This window comes from Micropterus salmoides, unplaced genomic scaffold (genome assembly GCF_014851395.1).
Source record: "Micropterus salmoides isolate LMB-PRFRI ecotype aquatic unplaced genomic scaffold, ASM1485139v1 Ms_hic_scaffold_7, whole genome shotgun sequence".
Lineage (NCBI taxonomy): Eukaryota > Metazoa > Chordata > Actinopteri > Centrarchiformes > Centrarchidae > Micropterus > Micropterus salmoides.
The window spans coordinates 28263860-28287217 of NW_024044459.1; the positions used below are offsets into that span (position 1 = coordinate 28263860).

Sequence of the window (23358 nt, forward strand, 5' to 3'; positions counted from 1 at the left end):
CTCCCCTCCACTGCAGCGATGCATCGACACCCCCAGGGCTGATCCCTTTGTAAATGCTCCCTGACACACACACACATACACACAAACAAACACACCAAACACACACACAACCCTGTACAGAAATAACAGTAGAATCACTCCCAACACCAACACCCTTTGCATAAAGTGTATATTCCCAAAGTGCACCATTACTGCGTGGAAGAGAGTAAGAAAGAGAGGTGTTGTTAAGATATGAAGACTGAGGTGCAACACTAAACAAGAGACAGAAAAATACAGATACACCTGGTATAATATACGGGTTAGGTTGCGGTACAGAAAAGAACAGATAGCAGGAGGGTGAGCCGGAGGGGGACTGATTATGATCGGTGCTGTCAAGTCTGAGATGCTGAGATGACAGATATATCAGCCATATCTGCTCTCGGTGATACAGATACAGACAGACAGATATCAGCCCACACTGGCCTCCCACTGCACGGACGCAACCACCTCAAGACGATGTGATGAGCCAACAGTATCCAGTGCTGCTACTGTATGTCAAATGACTAGATTGAAAAATGGGCTTTCAAGAAATAAGTTATCATAGTATTAAATTTCTTATGTTATATCTTGTCAACGTCATGCTTGTGTTAAGGAAGAGCAACACTAAAATCTTAATGGATAACGGATAAGACATTGGCTTTTGGAATGTTGAAATACACACATACAACTTGCCATCAAACAACTAAACATGAAAACAAACATTCAAATATAAAATTTCTCCATAAAAATTTCTCTAATATGTTATAATGATCAATTACAGCTCAACCCCTGGAAATACCATTTAGTTGTGGGTATGTATCTGCACATTTGGTAGTTAGTCACTCGTCAGCTACCTTTCTGCTATTACTGACACTTAAGTGCACTTGTGTTAACATATACAACACAGTGAATATACCAGTAGGAGATAATCCCGTCTCCTAGAAGTTATGTATACTACTTAATTGCAACAGCGAATTTGTTTTAACGTTTCAACATCATGAGAAAAGATTGGTAATGTACTTATCTGCCAAGTTGCAAAATGTTGATTCTGAATGTAAATGTTCAATAACAACACATATATATATATATATATATAGTTTCCCCTCCAATAGCTCTTGCTTATTGCACCTAAACTGTTTTATGGTTATGTTAAGGCACTCCCAGCACATGGTAAAGGTTCGGAAGAAAGCATAGTCTTGACTTAACATTGAAATAGTCATCAGTGACATGAAGCACGAGAAAGGACATGTTTACTTTATTAACATGTAACAGTAACCACAATCTTTCCCTTTGTCCTATGCTTTATATGCCCAACATCCACCACCCTACCAGATGTGTGCGGTACAAAAGTGTATAACTTCATTCGTTAGAAAAAAATCCCCATCAACATAACTCTAGCAGCAATTATGTTTCACTTTAAATGTAATAGGCAAAACAAATTAACAGTACATAAGCGTGATTTCTGGGAGATAGGGATTGAATGAGAATGCAATAAGAGATGTGAAAGAGCAGACTCCCTTGTATGACTGAACCCTGCTTCATATATATATATATTTTCCCCCTAAAATGCCTCGCTCCCAATCTTTTTCATTTGCAACTGAACAGTAGGATTTGGATGCATGCAAAATAATGCGTTTTTTTCAGTGTTGTTACCACAAATGCTTTAGATGTCTTCACAATTATTCAAAAACATTTGTATTCCTAAAATCCACTAAAACAATAACCACACCACACTTAGGAATGACTAACTTTCAATCAAACCATGCATCATAAATTCATTGTATCATGTATTATTTCACATACACTCAGATAGATATGAATGTAGTGTACATGTAGAAGAACCTTCTTGAAACATCTTTACTGCTGGCATGCTCTGAAATTATCGCAAGCATTTTGACCTTTCCTGCAGGCATGTGGGCATCAACACTACATACCCTACATATACTCTCAGTGGAGGTGGGTCGGCTTCCACAAGACACAACCAGGAAAAAAGAAAAGAAAAGAGATGTTTGGCTCAATTTTCACTCACTGGGATTTTTTACTTAACTATCTCAGAATTTCATTGTGTGTGTGTGTGTGTGTTCGGCCCAACTTTCACTCACAGTAAATTTTTACTTAAGTATCTAAGAGTGTGTGTGGGTGCGTATTACTCATGTTGTGGGGACATAAATCTATTTACACATGGAGACTCACCTACCCTTTTTGGACCGGTTAGTTAGGGTAAGGTTAGGTTTAGGTTACAGTTAGGTTAAGGTCAGGGTTAGGGCAAGTCTGAGAAACAGAAAAGACAAGAGCAGGAAATGAGGATGAGAGGGAGAATGGAGTTGAGTCACCTTTAAACTTTCACTCCTTTTTTAGATGTGTGTTAGTACTGGATAGAGAGCTGGTGGAAGGCTATATGGAGAGCGCCGGAAGAGACTCACCTTGAGAGGAAGAGCTGGAAGGAGGGTGAAACCTCCAACATCCAGACTCCTTCATGAGACTGTGTGATAAGTAGGGAATGGATAGATACCTGTAAGGCGCATATGAAGGATAGCGGAAACAGAAAGGCCACAGAGTGAGACTAACCTTGAGAACAGTGAGGGGCAGAGTGAAGGTCTACCACATGGTGATAAGAAGGGCTCTTTTAAAGGGCTGGAGGAGGAACACTCAGACAGGAGGGCTAGGCAGGCTGACTGATTGCAAGGTACAGCCCAGGGGTCACACTCTAACTCAGTGAGGGTAGAGACACTGGACACACATGCATACACACACATACCAGGCTCATAAGACCCACCCATTCACACAAAAACATCAACTTGTCCATTCTCTCACACACACACACACACACACACACACACGAATGCTCTATACCCCTCTGACCAGCTCTTCATCATTACAAGTCAAACTCAAGATGAAGAGAAGACAGATTACAAAACAGATGGAGTGATAGGAGGCCAGATAGGAAGAGACAGGACAGGGAGACTCGACAGTAATCTAAATGTCCTTTCCTATGATTGTCATTGGCATTCTTATAGACTGGCATGTAGCAGTACAATATGTCAAATATTACCACTCACCGCTCAGTCTGCTGTAAAGGGTAGCCCTGTTTCCATAATGTCATAAGGAAAAAACATCTAAAAAAGATGCTTCCAGCATGCCTAGGTCCTGCATCCAAATAATCCATCAGGATCACTAAATGTCTCCAGTGGCAAATTCAATCAAACAGACTGTTCTTAACAGTCATGACAAAGCAAAGATACAGAGGAAAACAAATGTGTTTTTTTTTTTCAAGAAAACGAAGGAGAGAAAGAATTGATTCCTGTAAAGGCAATTCACCTCAGAGGAAAATTTCCAAAGCTTTGCCTTTATGTTTCTTTTTTTTTTTCTTTCCCCTCTTTCCTTTTTCTTTGTCTTCTGTCAAAAACAACTTGGGCTAACATCGCAAGCTGTCACATCAAGGCCATCCCCTGCATCGCACAAAAGGGAGAATTCTGCAGTTGGATGGAGCGGCAAAGCTCTCAGACACCCAACCAACGTTTACACACACATGAGGTGTAAAGACTGGGAAAAAGAGGCTTTTTCTATTTGAACCAGAGTTTGTGCCCTGAGGACAAACCCATTATAGCACAGTGAAGGAAGTTTTCCATGCAATAACTGAACAAATAGATATCGATGAAATGCTCGGGGTAGTAGGAGATCTAAATTCCAACCTTTTGATATTTAAAAACAATGCACGAATTTTAAGAGTTGTTCTTCTTCCACCCTAATGATGACGGTGTCACATGATTGTTATCCGTTAGATACAGTACATTAGGTAAGAATGTCTTGATTATCAACCAACTCTGAACATAGCTACATTGTAGCTGCAACATGATCACAACCCAGTGCTATAACAGAGTCTTTCATCATGTTTGAGTGGACGCACACACACACACATAAACACACGCACAAACACACACACTTTCAACATCAGCAAATGCTTTCAACCATTAACATCATAGAAGCCAGATAAGTGTGCCCCCTCTTTTGCAACAACCACTGGGGAGGTGAGAGGCCTTGTAGTCAACATGCTGAAAGACTACTCAGTGATCAAAGACTCAGAAAAACATGACCCATGATGGTTTCTCTGAGAAGATAGGGGAGAGGGGGAGCCAGAGCAGGTAAAAGGAGAAAGAGTTGAAAGAAAAAGAGTAAAAATCCACAAAGGTGGGGGAAACAGAGAGTGTGAGGCACGGGGAAGGGAGAAAGCAAGCACACATTTACCATTTGAATTGCCACAGAGAGACAGCCTACCTGGTTACCACATTTTTGCTATCTGGCTTGCTTAGATAATAATTAGGGTTGGGCATAAAACAATTGTTCTGAATTGGAACAGGTTTTAAATTAATAATAACTGCGGGTTTGCTGCAGAATTTTGCTTTTTGATTCCTGAGAATGAAGTTTGGACCTATTGTGCTTCCATCTGCATCGCAGGTTCTACATGCATCGATGCATTTGTTTAATCCGGCTAGTGCAGCTACTATTGTGCTGAAAAGTGTGGCTAAGCAGCCAAATGTAAACATCACAGAGAGGAAGTTGTTCTGACATGCGGACATATTTATTGCAGCATGGTATGAGAATGCAATGGTTTTTGTTACCCATGTCAAAGCCGTAATGCCATCTTAGCTAATGCTGGTTCATCCATCCCCTTTTTTTGCCAACTCAAACAATAGTGTAATGAAAATTGAGGAATCAATTACACTTGATCGTAATCAATAAGCACAATCTGAATCAGAGTCATTAAAATCGAAACAATACTCAACCGTATATTAAATATTTAGGTAGTGAAAGCATGTGAAGGCAGGAAAACGGGCTGTATATAAGGGTAAAAGAGGACAGTGATGAGAGCCAGTCACTGGGAGAGAAAAGCAGAGGAGATGAGAGGCTGAAAACAGGGGGTTGATTCCAGTTGTAGTGTCTGCTCTGGCTGTCTATAGATTTGTCAAGACAAGTGTCAAGACAAGTGCAACTCTGTGCTTACCTGTAATGGCACAGGGGCAGGAGGGCGGGACAGGCTATTTCAGTAAAAGTGTGTCTGAGTAGGTCTAAGTGTTAGTGTGTGTGTGTTATTGCATGTGTGTATTCATCTGTGAGACACGAGAAAGAAAAAGAGAGAGAATGATGAAGAAAGGCAAAGAAAAAGTGGAAACAAGTGTAGAGAGAGCTCCTGAACAAAAGGTGGAGGCGCAGAGAACAAAGATGACCGCATTAGAATATGAATCCAGGGCCTTGGGCACTCTTGGCACTTAAAGAGCCCCTAAAGTCAAGTGTCAACTATTATGTGTCATCAGTGGTGACACAGGGTCACAGAGCAGGACAGATGAGGTCAGCAACGGTGCTCAACCTCTCTCTCAACATGCACCATTAAACAGTCCCACAGTGTCCAAAAAAAGGACTGGCTGTCATTTGGGTGGAAAATAAGCTTTGCACTGACAAGAACATCTATCCAGATTTTTACACAGGATTTTCTTGTACAGGATGAAACACTGTCACTGATATTCAATTAGGTGAACAGAGTCAATATTTGCATAGACACATTCAGCTAATGATATATTTTACATAATATGTGCATTAAAGCCGGTAACATTCACCAATGTACCTCATTTCCTCCGATTAACTATCAAACAGGTACAAATAAAACAGGCAACACGCTGAATGTATAAAATGCTTCAGTTGTTTGCTGCTAAACCAGCTCTGTAATTACCTGAAGGATGTTTTAATTGTCGCATGTTCTACTCTTAATATTAGTCAACGCTTAGCAGCTCTCCAAGTGAGATTGATTGGATAAATCAGTCGGAATTATGGGAAAACAGGAGGCCTGCCAATCAGCGATGTGTGAGTGAGTTTGTGTGTTTTCAGCATGTGTGTGGCTGGGGACATGCCAGTGCATGAGCACATGTACATGTTTGTTGTGATGTGTGCGTATCGATGTGTGTGTGTGTGTGTGTGTGTGTGTGTGTGTGTGTGTGTGTGTGTGTGTGTGTGTGTGTGTGTGAGTGAAAGTATATAGGGCTGACAGCTGGGCTTGTTCAAAAGGCTTACCGAGCATTCTGCCTGTTTGGGAAGCAACAAGCGCACTGTCTATCTGAACAGGGATCTAAAACCTGTGTCAACAGCATAGTACAACTGGTGTAAACAGCCACTGAGTCAACATGCTATCATTAACATACCAATGGAGTATCAGCTTTGATATATTTTAGTGTAAAATGCTGCAGTATGAGAGACAAAAAGGTGACAAAAACTCAGCGGTACTGGTCACAGGTCAAAAAGTGAGTGTTAATAAAGACTAACACTCCAATTTAGCAGCAGAGTTGGGAAGTAAATGTGTGTTTTGTGGGTGCCTGTGCATTGTGGTAGTATGTATGTAGGCAGGTACTGTGTTTGCAATTGGCTTGCATGTGTCTGTATCGGATGCCAATGTGAGTACACGGGTATGATGCTACACTCTGTGTGTTTGTGTGTGTAGACATGTGTGTCAGTCCATCAGCATGTCGGCGTCACAGCCCTTCACTAAGTCCCAGATTAACAGTGACAGGCAGAGATCCCTCTAATTATCTCTTCCTGGACCACATGCAAATGGCAGAGCCACACGGAGAGCAGCGATTGGCTGGGGCAGCCTGGGTGCCGCCGACAGGCTAATGAGCCTGGCGACAGGATAGAACCTCGTGATGTACCAAACCGTCACACAGCTTCACACAGGAGGGCTTGCACACACAGACATTATGTTTTAGGCATTTAGCTGATGCCCTTTTTGAGAGTGACACACACTGGATGAGTGTTGAGAGGCAGAAAGTCTTGCAAAAATACATGAACATGATATTTGGCTGCTGCCAGTAATAAAGTTAAGCTCTCACCCTTTTTTGCAGAGGAATGACCTCTTTAACCCTTATGCTACAATGGTTCACGCATGTAAATAGACAGTAACATTGCAAATGCAAACTACTATTATTAATTCTACAATTAGAGATTTCAACATCACCATTTCTGTATAAATTATATGTGTATATGCAGCACAGCTTTTCTTGACTGCAGTATTGACTCAGTAAACAAAAATGTCATTAGTATTTTTTCCAATCTATCATTGAGTTTTACAGTATTAATTATTTAATTCACTGATCAAACAATCAAACATATTCTGCAAGCTAAAAGCCTAACTCAGTGTCACCTCTAGAGAGTCTGACTAAAGATGGCACATGGAATAGGCTAGCTAGAAAAAAGAAGAAAAAGAATACAATGATGGACTGGAACAGACGGTCACAGTCTGGCTCTTGACAATGGGCTGCTGCAGTCAGCTAGAAAGTCAACTCAGTAAATCAGCAGGAAACATGGCAACAGCGTCAAACAGTCCACCATGTCTTTAACTGAGTCCCAGTCCACCTAAACTCGTTGCCAAAACTAGTTCCAGGGGCAAAATATGGAATTATTTTGCTGACAGAGCTGACAAAAACAATTACCCAGTGGGCAGAGTAGAATTTCTAGGCAAAAGTTTCTACAAAGCCCCCAAAGTCAGGTGTGGTAACAAAAAACAAAAGAAAAGCATCTTAATGAACACTGTGCTGTGGCATTATTTTTGTGTTTGCCATGATATTGCAGTGATATGGAATTTTTAGATAATACTGATATTATTACTACTGCACAAGGCTCATAATGACAGCCCACAATTTCACTCAATGTAACGTGGCATTTTCTTGAGACACACAAAAGTGCGCTGTACAAGGCATGATAGACAGAGATCTCAATTCACTTCACTCTAACATCAACATCAATCCTTCCTTCACGTGATTAGACAAAGACACCACTTGCTGGGCTGTCATTAGTTTTTGCTTCAGATTTTCACACTGAAATAAAATGTGTTAAATAGGCCATAAAGTTGCTGAATCATGGCTCATTTCATATTTACAAAAACCTGGTTAAAATAACTGCTCATAAGGTCTGGGTAGCAATAAGTGGTCTGGCAAATAAGTAGTTCAGCTTTGTGAGGCTCCAACTGCACTGGTGTGATCCTCAAAATTCTGCCATTGTAACAATAGAAACGCCTCCCCTCTACCAGAATTACACAAACGGAACACAAAAGCATAGCTTTCTATTGCTGTGTAGAGTACTGTCTTTATATTTGTACCATCAAATACACAAGTATATTTGGGGAGCCTTGGGACTTGCCATTTTTAATCAGGAACGGGTGGCTTTGTTTTGTCCCTGTTCCATCCAGCATTTCTCTCCATCCTTGGAGGGCTCTGCAGTAGATTAAGTGGCATTTTCATTTAGCTCTGGTGTGAGTCTTTCCAACTATTTATCCATCCAAGGTTGGAAGTTGGAACAATCACAGAGGTTGCTATTTATGTTGTGAAATTATATGAAATCATAATATTTGTGAAAAAGAGGGTCAGGTGACACTGCAGAAAGTTCACAATACACAAGGGACAGCCAGATAATCCTATTGAGAAGCTTGCCTTGTGGCATAAGCACTGTGCACTGACAATTCTGCCAGTGAATCGTGATATTATTGTATCTATTGTTAACAATTGTAACCAATTCAAACCCTTTGGGCATGGAGATCACAGCAGCGAAATGGTTAGAATTTATAATAAGTGATATAATAACCAGAAAGAGATGGGAAAACTAATTTTCACATGAGTGCATTTCCATGAAGGAGGAACCACATTTTACTCCTGAATGTACCCCTGGATGTTCTGTGCAGTGTGAATTACAGGTGAGAATCTTCTTACTGTGTCAGCATATACACCTAGAGCTGTACACAGTGAACAGTATGCAGCAGTATGCGACCTGCCTATCATACTAAACTCAAACATATTCCTAAGGACCAAAGCAAAATCATTGCCCCTCTATCGCTTTTATAGATCAAATGAATTAGGATTTATTTAATTTACAACAGATTCTGAATAGCAAATACTGGGGAAAAACTGTACTGTACCACAAAGTACAGACTGCTGTGACCACAGAGAACAGAGCAATGCGCAGTAATGACTAATGTCTCATGTCTCTAGGATGGTTTGACCATGACCACTCTCTGAGAAGATAGATTTGCCTCGACCCTCCAGATCGTTTTTAGAGGGACAAGACAAATATTTCAGATGTATCACAGTGAGGCATCATGCTGGAGGTGAGAGGAGGTATAGGGAGACTGGGAGATAAATACAACAGAGGGGAAAGAGATATAGAGAGGGGGAGAGGAAAAGTGTGGCCTGCCTGCCTGCCTAGCTGACAGTTGACTCTGTTGGATGTGACTTTCACAGTCTGCTGGCGGTTTGTGTGGAAGCCATCACATCTGTGACTGGCCGTTTGATTAATGAGCCTCTCAGCTTGTCTGTGCAGTTTGAGGAGGGGCCACGGCCTTATCCCAGGCATCACTGATTTATTCGCCTTTGGAGCAAACCTCCAAATATCACACACACTGAAATATGAGAGTGAACATTCACACACATGCAGGCAGACACATGTACGCCCTCCATGATATGCATACGGTATACAAGTTGGTGCAGTGCAGATGCGTACGCACACAGGCAAGCAGACTCATGCGCACAAGCTCATCCCTCTCCTCCGCCACCTGCTTACGGCTAATGAAAACCTCAATGTGTCAGTGCTGTCCAGGGGTAGCGAAGACAAAACACACCATGTATAACCAAGCAGACAAAAGATGTATTCTGTCTCCACCAACACAAACTCACATCCCTAGCTGTCAGTCAGTTGAGGGGACACACACAAGGGGAACGACGAGAGAAGAAAGAAGCCCTTCCTCAATGACACATCACACTCTCCTGATTTTCAAAAGTGACAAGTCTTTTGAATTTCTGGCCTCGCAAGACGGAGAGCCTGATGATGGCTTGAGAGCGTTTCTTCTTGTTTCTTTGGCAGCTGCAGCCATGAGATGTCACTCCTGCTAACCTTGAAGCTCTTTTCTCCTGTGTTGTTTAATGCTTCCAAGACTAGGGCAACCAAGTGCTCAAAATGGTAAGGTAACATCGCCCTTTAAGTCAGATAAATGATTCCAGAAATACTTACAGGTACATAAATGTCCATTAGCGTGTACATACCCTACCACATGCATGCACATGCGCTCATATATACACACACACACACACACACACACACACACACACACACACACACAAACATAAAGCCCCACTAACCACACTCCCTCATTCCCCAAAGCATAAAGTAAGACCATTAATCCAGACACACTGAGATCCAGCTTCTCCCCAGGTTGATCAGCGTCCATGGAGGAAGACGAACATTCTGACATATTTGTTTTTATTTTATTCCCTGAGAAAAAGGCCCACCATATGGCAGAGCCCAGGAACAGATGGCGATTGCCCACTTCCTGAAAGCACAAGCGTCTATCGCCGCAATTTAAGGAGCCGCTCAAGCAAGAGAATGCCACAGACTGGCATTTTTCCACAAACTGCTATTGTTATGGACCTGAGGGGTAACATCAACAATGAGACAATGCAGAGGAAATGCTTTAGTGTTTAGTAGTTACAGTATAGCTTACCATATTAAGCTACCAAATCTATGGGTCAATGCTGCTAGTGCTCTCTTACTGTCAGTGCGTAAAATAAAATTGTGAGAACGAGTGCTTACACAGAATATTAGATGTGAAAATAGCACAAGCCACAGTACATCTAATTTTGAATTTACTGTTGGACAATATTTGAAGACTTCATGTTGTCCCATGCTGGGTTTAGGAAACATTGCACATTGGACCAGTGTTGTAGATGTAAGCATGAATGTCCTTGGATGATATTAGGTTCATATGATAGAGTGGAGGAGCCGCCCTGTGACACATGAAGCTTCATCTCTCATACTTGGCTACCCCTTATCAACCAGTTCAGAGGACCTTCTCTGACATACAGACACAAGGAAAGTGTCTCAGAAAGTCACCTTGGCAGATGGCAGTTAAAATGGGTCTGTGGCAATACTACTTATTTTTCTTGGATGGAAAAGAAAAATTACATTGAAGACTAAAGTTTGTAAAGGCCTTGTAACACAATCATGGTTAAAATAAGAAAAGAGAAGGACGAACTACTAATTCCAACCTACACAGGGGTTGTGTTGCTTTTGACTGTTTCGTACAAACATATGCTGTTCACTAGAGAAAAAAGGCATTTCATAACGAGACCAAGGACAGAGCAGATGTGCTATACATTCATAGATCGTTGAAGAGAAACTATTCAGTATCAGTTGAATCACTCAGTACTTTGACGCCATGCCTCTACGACAAAGGGTAGCTCATAACTTGAAGTCAAAGAGTGAGGCAATGTGGACAAATTTCAATCCATAGATCATGACAATTAACACAAGCCCTTGGTGCCCAGTTCATTCAAGGTTAAATGTCAGTAATTTTTGCATTTCTGAAAAGGAACCTTGCTTTAAACCTGCTAGAAACTAGTAATAAAGGAACTGAGTGAATACACATCAGTATGGTTGATACAAATCTAAAACGTGCTGTGGTCCTACCCATGAACCTTGATTATTGAATACTTTATGGTGTGGTATTTCTACAGTATACATCAGTATACCTCTTTCATTCAACTGTACATTAGTATATCATAGTATATAGGCTAACGGACATGATTTACTGTAAGTTCAGAAAGATGGTTAAGAAGATGATTAAGAAAGTGAATTAAAATAATTTGTAAGATAATTTGGAAACCTGTAAGGAACAAAATACTTTGTAGATGCAATTACAGATTCTGTATAGGTCCTGCTAATTTGGGTAAAACTAGACTGGGACCCTAGTTTGTCTTTTAGCCATCAGCAAACAGTCAACCAGTTATCCTTCAAGTCAGTCAGTCCATCATCTATCCATCAATCCATTTTTGAGACCTGTCATTTATCAAAAAAGGCCAACAAACCAACAGGCGAGTCAGCCATTCAGTCAAAATACCATTCAGTCTGTCATTAATCCAACAACTATTCCAATAATCACTGCTTCTTACAACCATTGCACCAACCACTCAGTACCTAACCAAGCCAGTCCACCAGTTAGTCAGCAATTTAAACAGCAAACAAGTAGCCTAAAAAGTTAGCCCACCCACAATTCGTCCATCTATCCATTCAAACCTTCAAGCCTGTCAAGAAGCCAGGTCAGCCAGTCAGCCGGTCAACCCTGGGGGTCCTAGGGTAGTATTAATCAGTCTGGTTTCTGCTGAAAAGCTCAATCTGCAGATGATGGATGAGACATCGTGCTGAGGGAAGTAAAGTGACAGGTGACAAAGAAGGACACACACACCTGTATAAATCCACTCTCCCTCCTGTCTGGCCCCGATGCTACACCGTCAAGGCAGCAGGGTGAAAGTGTATGTATGTGTGTGTGTGTGTGTGTGTGTGTGTGTGTGTGTGTGTTTATGTGTGTGTTTATGTGTGTGCAGGCGAAAGAGTCCCAGCATGTGTCCTGCTCTGCTAATGAAGTCATCTGAACAGTGATTTAACAGCCCTGGTGTAAAAGCCTATCGCCCTTAACTCATAGCCTTGCTCCATTAGAATGTGATATAAACCCTGGGCACAATAACTGTCCTGCCACTGTAACAATATATAGGAGGCCAATGGGCCACACTGCTAACTCACACAGTCCAGGGAGTGAAAAAAAAATATTGGCTGTGTACAAGGAAGGGAAGTCATTCAAGGAGACTAAAACTTATAAGACGGAAACTACAGAACATCACAAGGTCATAATGATAGGTGCTTTTGTACAGTATGAGACAGTGTCATTACTATTAATATAGTCAAGAGAGTAAGATTATATCCTGTGGTTTGTCCAGCAACTGGAGGTAGTAGAAGAGTAATTGTTGTGAAGTCTCAGTGAAAATAGCCGAGGGCACTTCAGTCTGCAGTTAGGCAGAAAGCATTATCCTTATCTGCACTAACAAATGGATCAGTGGATCTGACATCAGTGCGCTTATCCCGTGAATGGTCTTCTATAGCTTGTGAGATATTTTTGAGTCGGAGATGGATCTGAGGAAAACTTTGACAGCTTACATGTCGGCAGCCGTGAAACTGACTTCCTGCTCTGTGCGAGCGTCTCAGGCAGAACCAAAGCCATTCTCCAAATCCTCCATGAAATCTGCTCCTCTGGCCCAACAAAGAGAGGCTAATGAGGCAAATGGCAGAATCTCAGACACTTTGATACTGTGAGATTAGGGTGAATTATATAACCTTTACTCCCTCCCACTCCCATCCTTCCTCATACTTTTTGGTGCCTTGTCAGTATTGACTGCTCTGTCTCTCCATGTCATTCACAATCACAAACAGCAAGTCCAATCTCTCTTTTCTTTCTCGTCTCTCCCTCTCTCTCTATTCATGAATGCCCCAACACTAATTTGGCTCAGTCAAGCAATGACAGTATCTGTTTTAACATGCAACAAAGCAGCATATAAAGGAGGAAGAATGGAGTGTGTGTATGTGTGTGTTGGGAAGAGGATGTAGAGGCACGAAGGCGACAAAGCTCGTCACAGCACAGCACAGAGCTGCGTACTTCACCCTTATTAGACCTGTGTCCTTGGCAGATGCAGAGCTTGCCCTTTGTTAGAGAGGTGTGTGTGTGTGTTACAATGGCGGTGATTTAGAATGGATTGGGCGTAGGCGTGGAGACAAGGTGCAGTAGCCCCATAGCTCCCTGATAGCTGGCAGCGTGACAGCTGTGAATGGAGAACAGGGAACAGCCTGAAGTATTGCCATCTAATATGTGTCACATACCTGCATAAATATTTATGCCCGTTGCACAGCAGAACAGGAGAGGACTGGGGGGAAAGAGAAGGATGGGACAGGAATGGCGAAAAACTCTTCAATCAGGTGACACCCAGATCTGAGCAAGCCACACACCTTTTCCATCTTTAACTACCTTTCTGGTTGTTTCAAGGCCTCAAAAGTACCCAAAGAGCAGGCATACCACAGTTACTGAAATCTGCATGCACACATGTGCTCCTTTTCCCATCTCTCATCATGTACAGCTCAGCCTCCATTGTGGAAGCCACAGGAGTCCTTGGCCTTCAAACAAAATGGAAGTTTGAATCTCTGATGTAGAGCAGCTAGGCTTTATGATCCCCAATGACTGAAGCTTATGCCAAAGTTAAGTCAAAGGGGAATTTGGGGGTGGAGGGAAACTTCCCAAGTGAACGCCTCATTTTGTACAGGTAACGACACTACTGGTGCAGCACCTCTGTGGAGTGGGGCTTTTATTTCATGAAAAGACTGCTCCAAAACAAAAACACACCTGTGAGGATCATAATAATGACATGAAAACACAAAAAGACACTCGTTGCATGTAAGCACACATGCACACACCGCTGGTGATGAACATGCGCATATTTAACAAGTGAAATTTCTGTTTTACCTGTTGGCCAGCAGAGTTTTGAAGGTGACCTGACTCATGCCCTGATAAGCTGGCAGCAGCCTTGGCCAGTCCCATGCCCAGTCGACCACGGCACTCTGTTGATGTATGAGGATAGCGTATTGTTAGTTATTAATCAGGGTTAATACCATCAGTGCATTACCGCTCCAGCTGGGACCCACTAACAAAGGAGGAGGGGGGTCCCCAGCACAGGCTACCGACATCAGGCAATCAATCATGTCCACACAAGAAGGTTTTTATTCCAATAAGACAGCAATTAATTTATAAATCCATTTGGGGGGATGTAGCCATCATTTATAGAAAGATAAATCAATTTTGGGAGGGAGTCGTTACTCTTCTGACTGCACTGCTTTTTTCTTACTATCTTCAATGGCACCCCGCCAGCACCCCCCCACACTTCTCTCTCCATCTCTTGCTCTCTCTCTCTTTTAAACACACACACACACACACACACACACACACACACACACACACACACACACACACACACACACACACACACACACTTGGCACTAGCACCATATTGGGAAAGCAAATAAAAATCAGATTGCTTTGATTGCCAAAATGTCACTCTTAACTCCAGGCTGAGTTTTATTGACAAAAGGAGGAGAACTCCACTCGTTCCCTCCATCCATCCACCCCCCCTACTCCTTCCTCATAGGTGATTGATGGATGTAACTTTTTTCCCCTCCTCCCTCCATTTTATTTGACAAACAACACAGGCACCTGAAGTGGAGCAGGCATTTTAATCATTCTCTTAATAGGGTGTTTCTATGCAAAGCTATGCAGCCTCCTGTGATAAGCTGAAAACGGGCCAAGACTTAGGATTAAAACGTGTCTGTTCTTGAAAAACAATAGCAGCAACACAGCTACATTACAAGGGATCACAAATGTATAAATACATCCAATCCATTTTTAAAAGTAAAAAGACACACAAGCCCGTCTTGAGGATATGTAGCCTTTGTTGATTGTTCTGTGTGATATCAGCAGGATTTCCCTTGATAGTAGGAAGGAAATGAGGGGGAAAGCTGACAACTCTCACAATGAACAAAAACTACCTGTGGCTAGAGTTATCCCCTTTATGGAGAAAAAAACAACTGAACATCATGGTGGCACTCCTGGGGATAAGTTTGGGGTAAGAGGGTATACGGTTCAAAGCCCCAAAGAAGTGCACTTTAAGACTGCACTCTCCTTTAACATTACTCATTTTTTTGTAAAAGAAAACTTCTCTCATCTTTTCACCTTAGCAGCGTTCTTTTCTTCCTGCCTAACTCCTGCTTGGAAAAGGCAGCGACCTATGGAGAATAGGAAAGCCGAGCACCAGAAAGACCTGACAACTTCAGAGATTGCCACAGTATCCAGTTCACTAGAGACTCAAACAGCTCCTAACCTTCAACATTAAGCTTCTGGCCTTGGGAGAAAGTTAAAACAACGCCGCCTTGCACGTAACAAGTACACCCACACAATAAAAAATCTACAGACATTAAGAAGCTCCAGTAATAACTAGAATATCAAAGACATTTCATTGAGCTAAAATAAATAATAAAAACATAATTTGCTATCAAGTTAAACTGTGATGATAAACTCAAAATGCTTGACAAACCTGATCCAGCTTCTTCTTGCCAATGTGGTCAAATTGGTGCAGAGGGTTGAAGCCGACAGAGTCAACGTGACTCTCAGAGCCGAGGTCAAAGTTCACCAAGTGAGGAGGATTATTGGGCGAGTTTGTACTTCGACTTAGTTTGAACATCAATAGTTCCTGTATCCAAGATGGAAGGGGAGAGAGGGGGTAGAAACACAAGAGAGACAGAAAGGAAGAAGGTTAAAAAAGACATATTATGACTGGCAGACTGACAGAAAATATTCTGTAAAGAAAAAGACTGAGAAACTAAGACCAACAGAGAGAGGTCAAAAAGTTATTTGACTGTTTGACTGAGGTAACAAAAGCACAAACTAATCAAGTTCAGACAGGTTTTATACTGCACTTTTTTTTCAGACAAGCCTAGTAATGGGCAGAATGGCTCCCATACACGTATTCCCTAATCGACCAGCCTCACAAAAGTATAATTAACCTGAGCTGTTTGGGAACAGAGTAATGAAAACACGGAATAAATATAGATAATATCTGTTGATGTAGAGAAAGAGAAACAGAAGGGTTTTCAGGACACCAGTACACTTTCTACTTTTGTTTCTGTAACCTTTTCTGTGGTTGCTTAGTACAGGTGTCTTGCTGTACAGTATAAAGTATTGAGTGTGTGTATGTCTCTGTAAGCGTGTGTACATCCTGGGCATGTGGGCATCCTGGTGTGAATTCACTATATTCCCATCCGTCAGCTTGACATGGCCTCCGAACCTGCTATCCCTCCACCTCACCACCAGCCCAGTCTGTCCCTGACCTCTGTGTTCTTGCCTCGACCTTGGCAGGGTAGAGATCCTCGAGTTGCCAGGAGGGTAACTCAGATCCTACTTGGGAATCCCATTCACATTCTGTTAAATTGCTCCGCAGAGTTATAGCTGTTCATGGACTCCATCAACAGCAGCATAATGTATATGGTTTGTGTTATTCCAAGCTGTGTCCTTACAGTCATAGGATATAGGAGGACCATGTCAGTGATACCTATACCTACAGTATGTTGTATCTGCTGTGCTGAATATTGAAGATCCACCACTCTGTCTTAGTGTCATTGACCAAGCCATCGTGCAAACAATGAACAAAATTTTGACTTATAATACTGTAAGTGCTTGTTGTTGCTTGTTTGTTATCATCATGAATGCAGTATTTTTTTTCTGGAATGTCTGTTTCAGAGCAATGGCCCCTTTAAATAAAATTAAACTTTATGCTACTTAAAGGATAAGTCTGGTGACCTACATTTTTCTCATTGTCAACAAATTCCACAAAAAGGTCCACCACTCCCTATTAGTGTCGTTGACCAAGCCATCGTGCAAATATATAAAAACTTTGACTTCTGTACCAAAGACCAAAACAAACAATGAATCGATCCCACCAGCAAGAATTAAAATGAAGCATAATATAGTTTATATATGTGCAAAAGAGCTTTGTTTGCAGAAGTAGAGCACAAAATCTGCAGTAGAAAATAATCTCCAAAAACAATTATATGTTCATCATCCTTTTCAGAAGATACATGTCCTTGCATGTCAATAGGAACCCATTGGCGTGAGTTTTCACAGATGGGGTGGGGAAGTTGGTTTCGTTTTTTTAATGGAATTTGTTGACAGAAAATAATAACATATAATAATAAAATAACAAAAATACACAATGTTTTCAGCCTCATCCTATAATGGATAGAGTCAGTGTGGTAAGAATACATGCCATAGGTACATGTAGTAGGAGGTTGTTTGTGGGATATAAATGTAGCGTACTGTAGGTGGAGGATGTTTCAGTTTGATTTTCACTACAGAAATGCCCACAGGATTACCTGAAGGGGTGTTATGGAACCAGTTAAAATAACTTGAGTCGCTGTACATAACACTTCTTACATATTTTTGACTTATGTACTTTTGACTTATTTCAAAGTCCACTCTCACCTTAAAGCACTTGTTTTACAAACTGTGAACTTATGGGAAAATATCACTAAACTCTCTCTATATACAGTGTATACTACTCCAATGAATATGGGCACTTTCTAGAGAAGAGGTACTTTTCATTTTGTTAAACTTTTTTCTCTGAAGTGAATTTAGCTAAAATAACTTCCTTGATTCTTTTGTTTTTAAAGAAACACTGCTCTTTCTCGATCAGATCTCCTCGAAAGAGTTCTAAACTGAATGTCAGGAATCCATGTGGCTCCCTCTCCTCTACATGTGGTGAGCATATAACACAGGAAATCACTGTGGGTTTGCACCCTTGAGGTCACCTGAACAACAGAAGATCAGAAAAAGCAGACTGCACATAAGCAGCAGCCCTTTTCCCTCTGTCTCCCCCTCCTGAACAGCCTGCAGCCTCAGGCCAGCAGCCACCTAATTGCTGGGGAGAGGGAGTGCTTCCCTACCTCATTGCCTTGGATGATGTGATAGATCTGCCTCAGGTAGTCGCTGCCACCTGCTTTGTGGCAGACCTCCAGCAGCATCAGGCCTATTTTCTGCTCAGTCAGTTCAGCCGCAGCGACTCCGCTCTCTCTTCCTCGCTCAAATACACTGAGAGAGAAACAGAGATGGGAAAAGCAGGAGATAGGAGAGAAAACACAAAGAGAAAAAAAGGGAAAAGATAAAGGAGAGGAAACAGGAAGAGGGAGAGTGTCAGCTTGGATCTATACCACCTCTGGGTGAGGAAGTGTTTCTAGTTTAGAGAAGAATTTGGGATAAAATTGGAACTGAAACATGACTCCTGAGTTTAGAATTAATGATTTCTTTTTTAGTTTTAACAGAGATCATATGCTCCAGAGGGCAAATGTACTTAAAATGCAATTGGCAAGGAAAGAAATGTCTCTTTGCTCCACTAAACTCCACACAGTCCAGTCAAGGCTAACACTGGTGAAAAAGAGTGAGATAAATAATTAAGGGTTAGATAACAAAATTATACACTGTTTTCATTACCATTCATGAGATACATAGGGGGATTTTGACCGAACGATGCTGGAGCACTAAACATGATTGGTGTGTTCTTAAGCATGTATGTGCATGTGTGTGCGTGTGTGTGTCTCAAGGTCCTCATGCATGTACAGTCCCCAATGCTGGCAGACGCTCGCATAATTTTCCTGCCCTTCCTGTATATATGGGTATCACACTACCGTTCATCAAACCTTCCCCTTCACATACACTTCCTGTCATTGTTCTCTCTCGCTCTCTCTCTTCCCCTTTGTAATTATAAGGTGGCAGAAACAGTGTCGCCTGTCAGCCAGCCATTGGCTGCTTGACATTGAGAGCGGCAAAGGAAGAGGAGTCCCCTCTCGTCCATGTACATCCCCTCATTCTTTTGCCTGGCGGCCAGGCAGTGGTGTTGTCGGCGATGGTGGCTGTGCACCCGTGTCAGCACCTGCGCTGTATCCTTTCCTGTCCATCACTGTGCAGGTGAAGCAGATGATTGGATTCAGTCAGCGGGGTGATTAATGAGGGCCCCTCCGGATTTGGGACAGCCTATCAATCATGTCATTAGGGCCAATGTGCCCTGAAAGAGGCAGACCTCCGCCAAGGAATAACTGCATTCATCTTCATCTGTGTATGCATCCCGTCAGCCCAGCCAGGGTCACTATGATGGAGAACAATAATCTTCTCCTCTACAAATTACTTTGCAAAGACATGGTGGGTGGCGTGGGGAGGGGGGTTACAGTTGGGAAAGGAAGGAGGGAAAGTGGGATGAGGGAACAGAGGTGGGAGGGCTCGCAAGGGGCAAATGTTCTTTGTCGAGGGATTTACTCTGTGTGTGTGTGTGTGTGTGTGCATGCGCGATATGCCAGTGAGTGGGGTTCCAGTTGTTTTTGAAGTTATTACTCTCTCTCTCTCTCTCTCTCTCTCTCTGACACTGTATTTTGATTGTTTACAAGCCAGGCGTCACTTCCCTGTGAAGGTTAGTTTAATGAATAGTAATGATCCCAGTGAATGCCTCCGACAGGTGATACATAATCACTCTTCTTTCACTTTTCCACTCAACCACCTCCCCACCCCTTTACTCCCATGTCTCCCCCCCCCCAAGTATCGTCTCTCTCTCTTCCAGTCACTAAAACAGGCAGCATTTCCTAGAACTGCCCATAATCTACTCAGTGTTTTTACTTATTTCATTCTTCTTCTCTTTTTTTTAATTGTACATTATTTAATTGTTGTGTTGCGGGCACTGAATCACCTTTTTATGAGGATGGATGCATCCAGAGTTTGTTATGATGAAGTGAGCGACCAGAGGCGCAATTTCTGGGAACACGCTACAAAACGCAGAGCCAAAGGTCACAGATCAGCTAAAAGTGAAAGCTGTTTTCCCATCACTCCAGCCTGCAGTCCACTCAGTCATGCGGTATGTCCGTCATTTACCACAACAACAACACATCTGAGAATCATTGATCTTACTCATGAAGCTTTTCAATGAAAAATGATCTCAATGATACGATACATCAGAATTTGAATGCTCAATTAAAGAAAGCATATCTAAGCTGCATTCTTTTTCGTTGTTTTATTCAGCATCTATATTGAATGTCAAGCAGCTGAATACACCATCCGTCAGATTGAACCTCCCCCTTCATCAGACTATCAGCTCTCAACCTCCATCTTACCATTGATAAATCACTAAAATGATGTAATGTGAAATTAATTTCATAAAAGGCTGTTTTTCAAATCAAAATGATCACAATTAATTGATACCTCATTTGTTATTGAAGGTGCACATGAATACTCAATACCAACTGAGAGTAATGATGGATAATGCTTTCATGAATGCATGAAAACATTAAAAAAACTACATGAATACCAGTCTGACCTCGACCTCTTGCTAAATACTCGCAGTTGACCTCTCACCTGTCTGAGCAGAGCTTGCGTGCCTTCTGCAGCTGCAAGTTTGTCCACTTGGGTCTTTTTTCCTCCAGAGCCTGCAGCACTTTGTGCACTGTGGGTTTGGGAATACCCTGTCAGACAAACAGCAGACCATTAAGAAAATGAGTAAAAGTCGATTGATTTCATGGCGTACATTAAATCAACCATAAAAAGGATGAAATGATGGTATATGGGGTATATAAATGTATACTTTCAGCTTGCTTTTAACAAGTGACACTATAACAGTCCAGTATAATGTCCCAACTTACCCTAAATTATAAACCAACCCACTACGTGTTATTATTGAAGTAATTGTTAAAATTATTGTTATTATATTAACCTAAGCCCTTACCTTCTGTTGAATTCCGATGGTAGCCTGAAGGCACTCAGCCAGAAGGGACAAGGGGTCCTTCGCCCCACGGCCCAAGGCCACACCGCTGATCTGTTCTAGTGTGTGTGGGTCCTCCAGGCTCTGGATCAAACAGCCTATGAGGGCCCAGAGTAAAAGGCCCACTAAGCGCAGCTGCCGGGTGTGCTGGGAGAGGTGCTTCTCTGCCACTTGGAAGAGGAAGCGTATGGGGAGAGGTATGGATGCTACGGCCAAGGGCAGATTGGTGAAAATGAAGGACAAGGCTTGAATAGTGAAGGGTATGACAGCTGGAAAGAAAGAAAGAAAGAAATGTTAGTTTTGGAAAAACAACCCTAAAATGTGTTATAACACTCTTGTTTTGAAAATGTGACACCCAGCCTCTGCATACTCTTAGTGGAAGTCTCCTTTCCTTGTGTTTCCGGTGGTATGTAGTTCCACTCCTTGGGAATTTTGGCCAGGACACTCTCTGGTACATTCCGCTTGATCAAGTCTCCCCCAGGCTGCTCTGTGGCCTGCCAACCCATCACCATGGAGACCAGGTGTACCAGGAGGCTGTTGGTAGACATGGTGACTATCGCCCGGACACAGGTGATCACTACAGGTACTGTCTGCGTTGTGTCTGACAAAAGTGGTAAACAAATGCAGCAGGTAAAGAATGGTGGCTGAAAGAATATGGAATTGAAGACTTGAGACTTTACTAATTCTATTTGACACTGATTTTAAGCTGATCTGTGCATGAACAAGCACAAAGTCAATGTTAGGCTATGACCAGTGTGGTGCCGTAAGACAGACAATAAACACAGATAACATGGCATGAAAAAACTTTGCTCTACCAATTACATTTTGAAGAGTTATGTAGAACTAGTAGAGTTTCTGTAGTTATGTCCTATAATGGTACATCAAATGTTTTAGCAGTCACTAAACTTAAAATGCCTAATAAAAAACTGGAGGCATCCTAATCAATGTAGTATTTAATACTATTCTATTGAAATACTGTTCTACTACTGTAGGTCTTAAATAAAAGGTTTGGACATGTCAAAGACCCACAGACATGTCCTACCGTTGGGCTTTTCAAACAAGCAATAGTCCACCTAGTCATTACAGCACAATCAGTCTGTGTCAGAAATGACTCCACTTTTCGAACAATGGTAAAATTTAGAGACATGAATAGCTTGCGTATCCACAGAGTGCTATGGTATTCTGTTGAAATATCTACACTAAAAGCAAGGAATGTCAAGTAAAATTCAGATGTTCTCAATCAAACCCAGGTGGCCCGACAGTAGAAGTCTTACTACTTTATCCAGGTGCACTATGTCTTTCGTTGCTCTGCCCTTTCACATCCCACTCATATTGATAGCATAGCAGCTACAGCATGAAGTTGTAAGGCACCCATAAACTTCCTACAGCATCGGCTATAAAACCAAAGGCTACAACAGAGAGATATAGAACTGTGACAGCACTGGAAGTGCACTGAAGTCTCCAGGGACGCCTAACAAATGTGTGACCTCAGACCCATAGAAAAAGAGGAGAGCGGAACAGAAAATGATATAGCTTTACGAAGGAGAAGCGCTCTGTGGCAGGTGAGACCTAGACCTATTTTTCAAAGTCATTTGGTTCTCAGACTTAATATTGCCCGCTACAGTATTGACTGTTGTATTGATTCGAAACAAGCTGCTTCTGTGTGATGAAACATCACTGTAAGTGGAGAAATAGTGAAACTCTCAATGTAATCTATGAAAGTTAACTCAGTGAACAGTTTAAATAGAAATGAGGGCACTGGGGGTATCCTGTAACCAAAATTATAATACAAAGATTTGGCACAGTCCAATAATTAAACTAATTACCCTGTGAGGATAAATGATGATTGGATGACATTGAGAATTTCTCTCTGGCTCACTCTCTCTCTCTTTTTCTTTCCTTCCCTCTGTCGACCCCTCCCTTGCTCTGTCTCCATCCAAATACTCTTCTCCAATCACCCTAATTTATGCTACAATAATTACCACTCACCCAGGATATAAAAATCACCACCAAAAAGGGCTCCATACTCCACAGGAGTTCTGATTAAGCTCTGTATCAAAGCTTGTACCAGAGAGAGGCGGAAAAAAAGAGT

At 41.9% G+C, this 23358-nt stretch overlaps 1 protein-coding gene across 1 annotated transcript in view; it reads right to left on the reverse strand.

The window, feature by feature from the left end:
* kiaa0825 (KIAA0825 ortholog) overlaps nucleotides 1–23358 on the reverse strand; it is a 123134-nt gene that overhangs the window by 54577 nt on the left and 45199 nt on the right. Inside the window, exons 17-22 of the mRNA XM_038704328.1 lie at nucleotides 21637–21867; nucleotides 21231–21535; nucleotides 20864–20970; nucleotides 18415–18559; nucleotides 16011–16166; nucleotides 14390–14484 (exon numbers count right to left, since the gene is read on the reverse strand). Of these exons, the coding sequence (XP_038560256.1) occupies nucleotides 14390–14484; nucleotides 16011–16166; nucleotides 18415–18559; nucleotides 20864–20970; nucleotides 21231–21535; nucleotides 21637–21867 (1039 nt within the window). The remainder of the gene's footprint in view (nucleotides 1–14389; nucleotides 14485–16010; nucleotides 16167–18414; nucleotides 18560–20863; nucleotides 20971–21230; nucleotides 21536–21636; nucleotides 21868–23358) is intronic.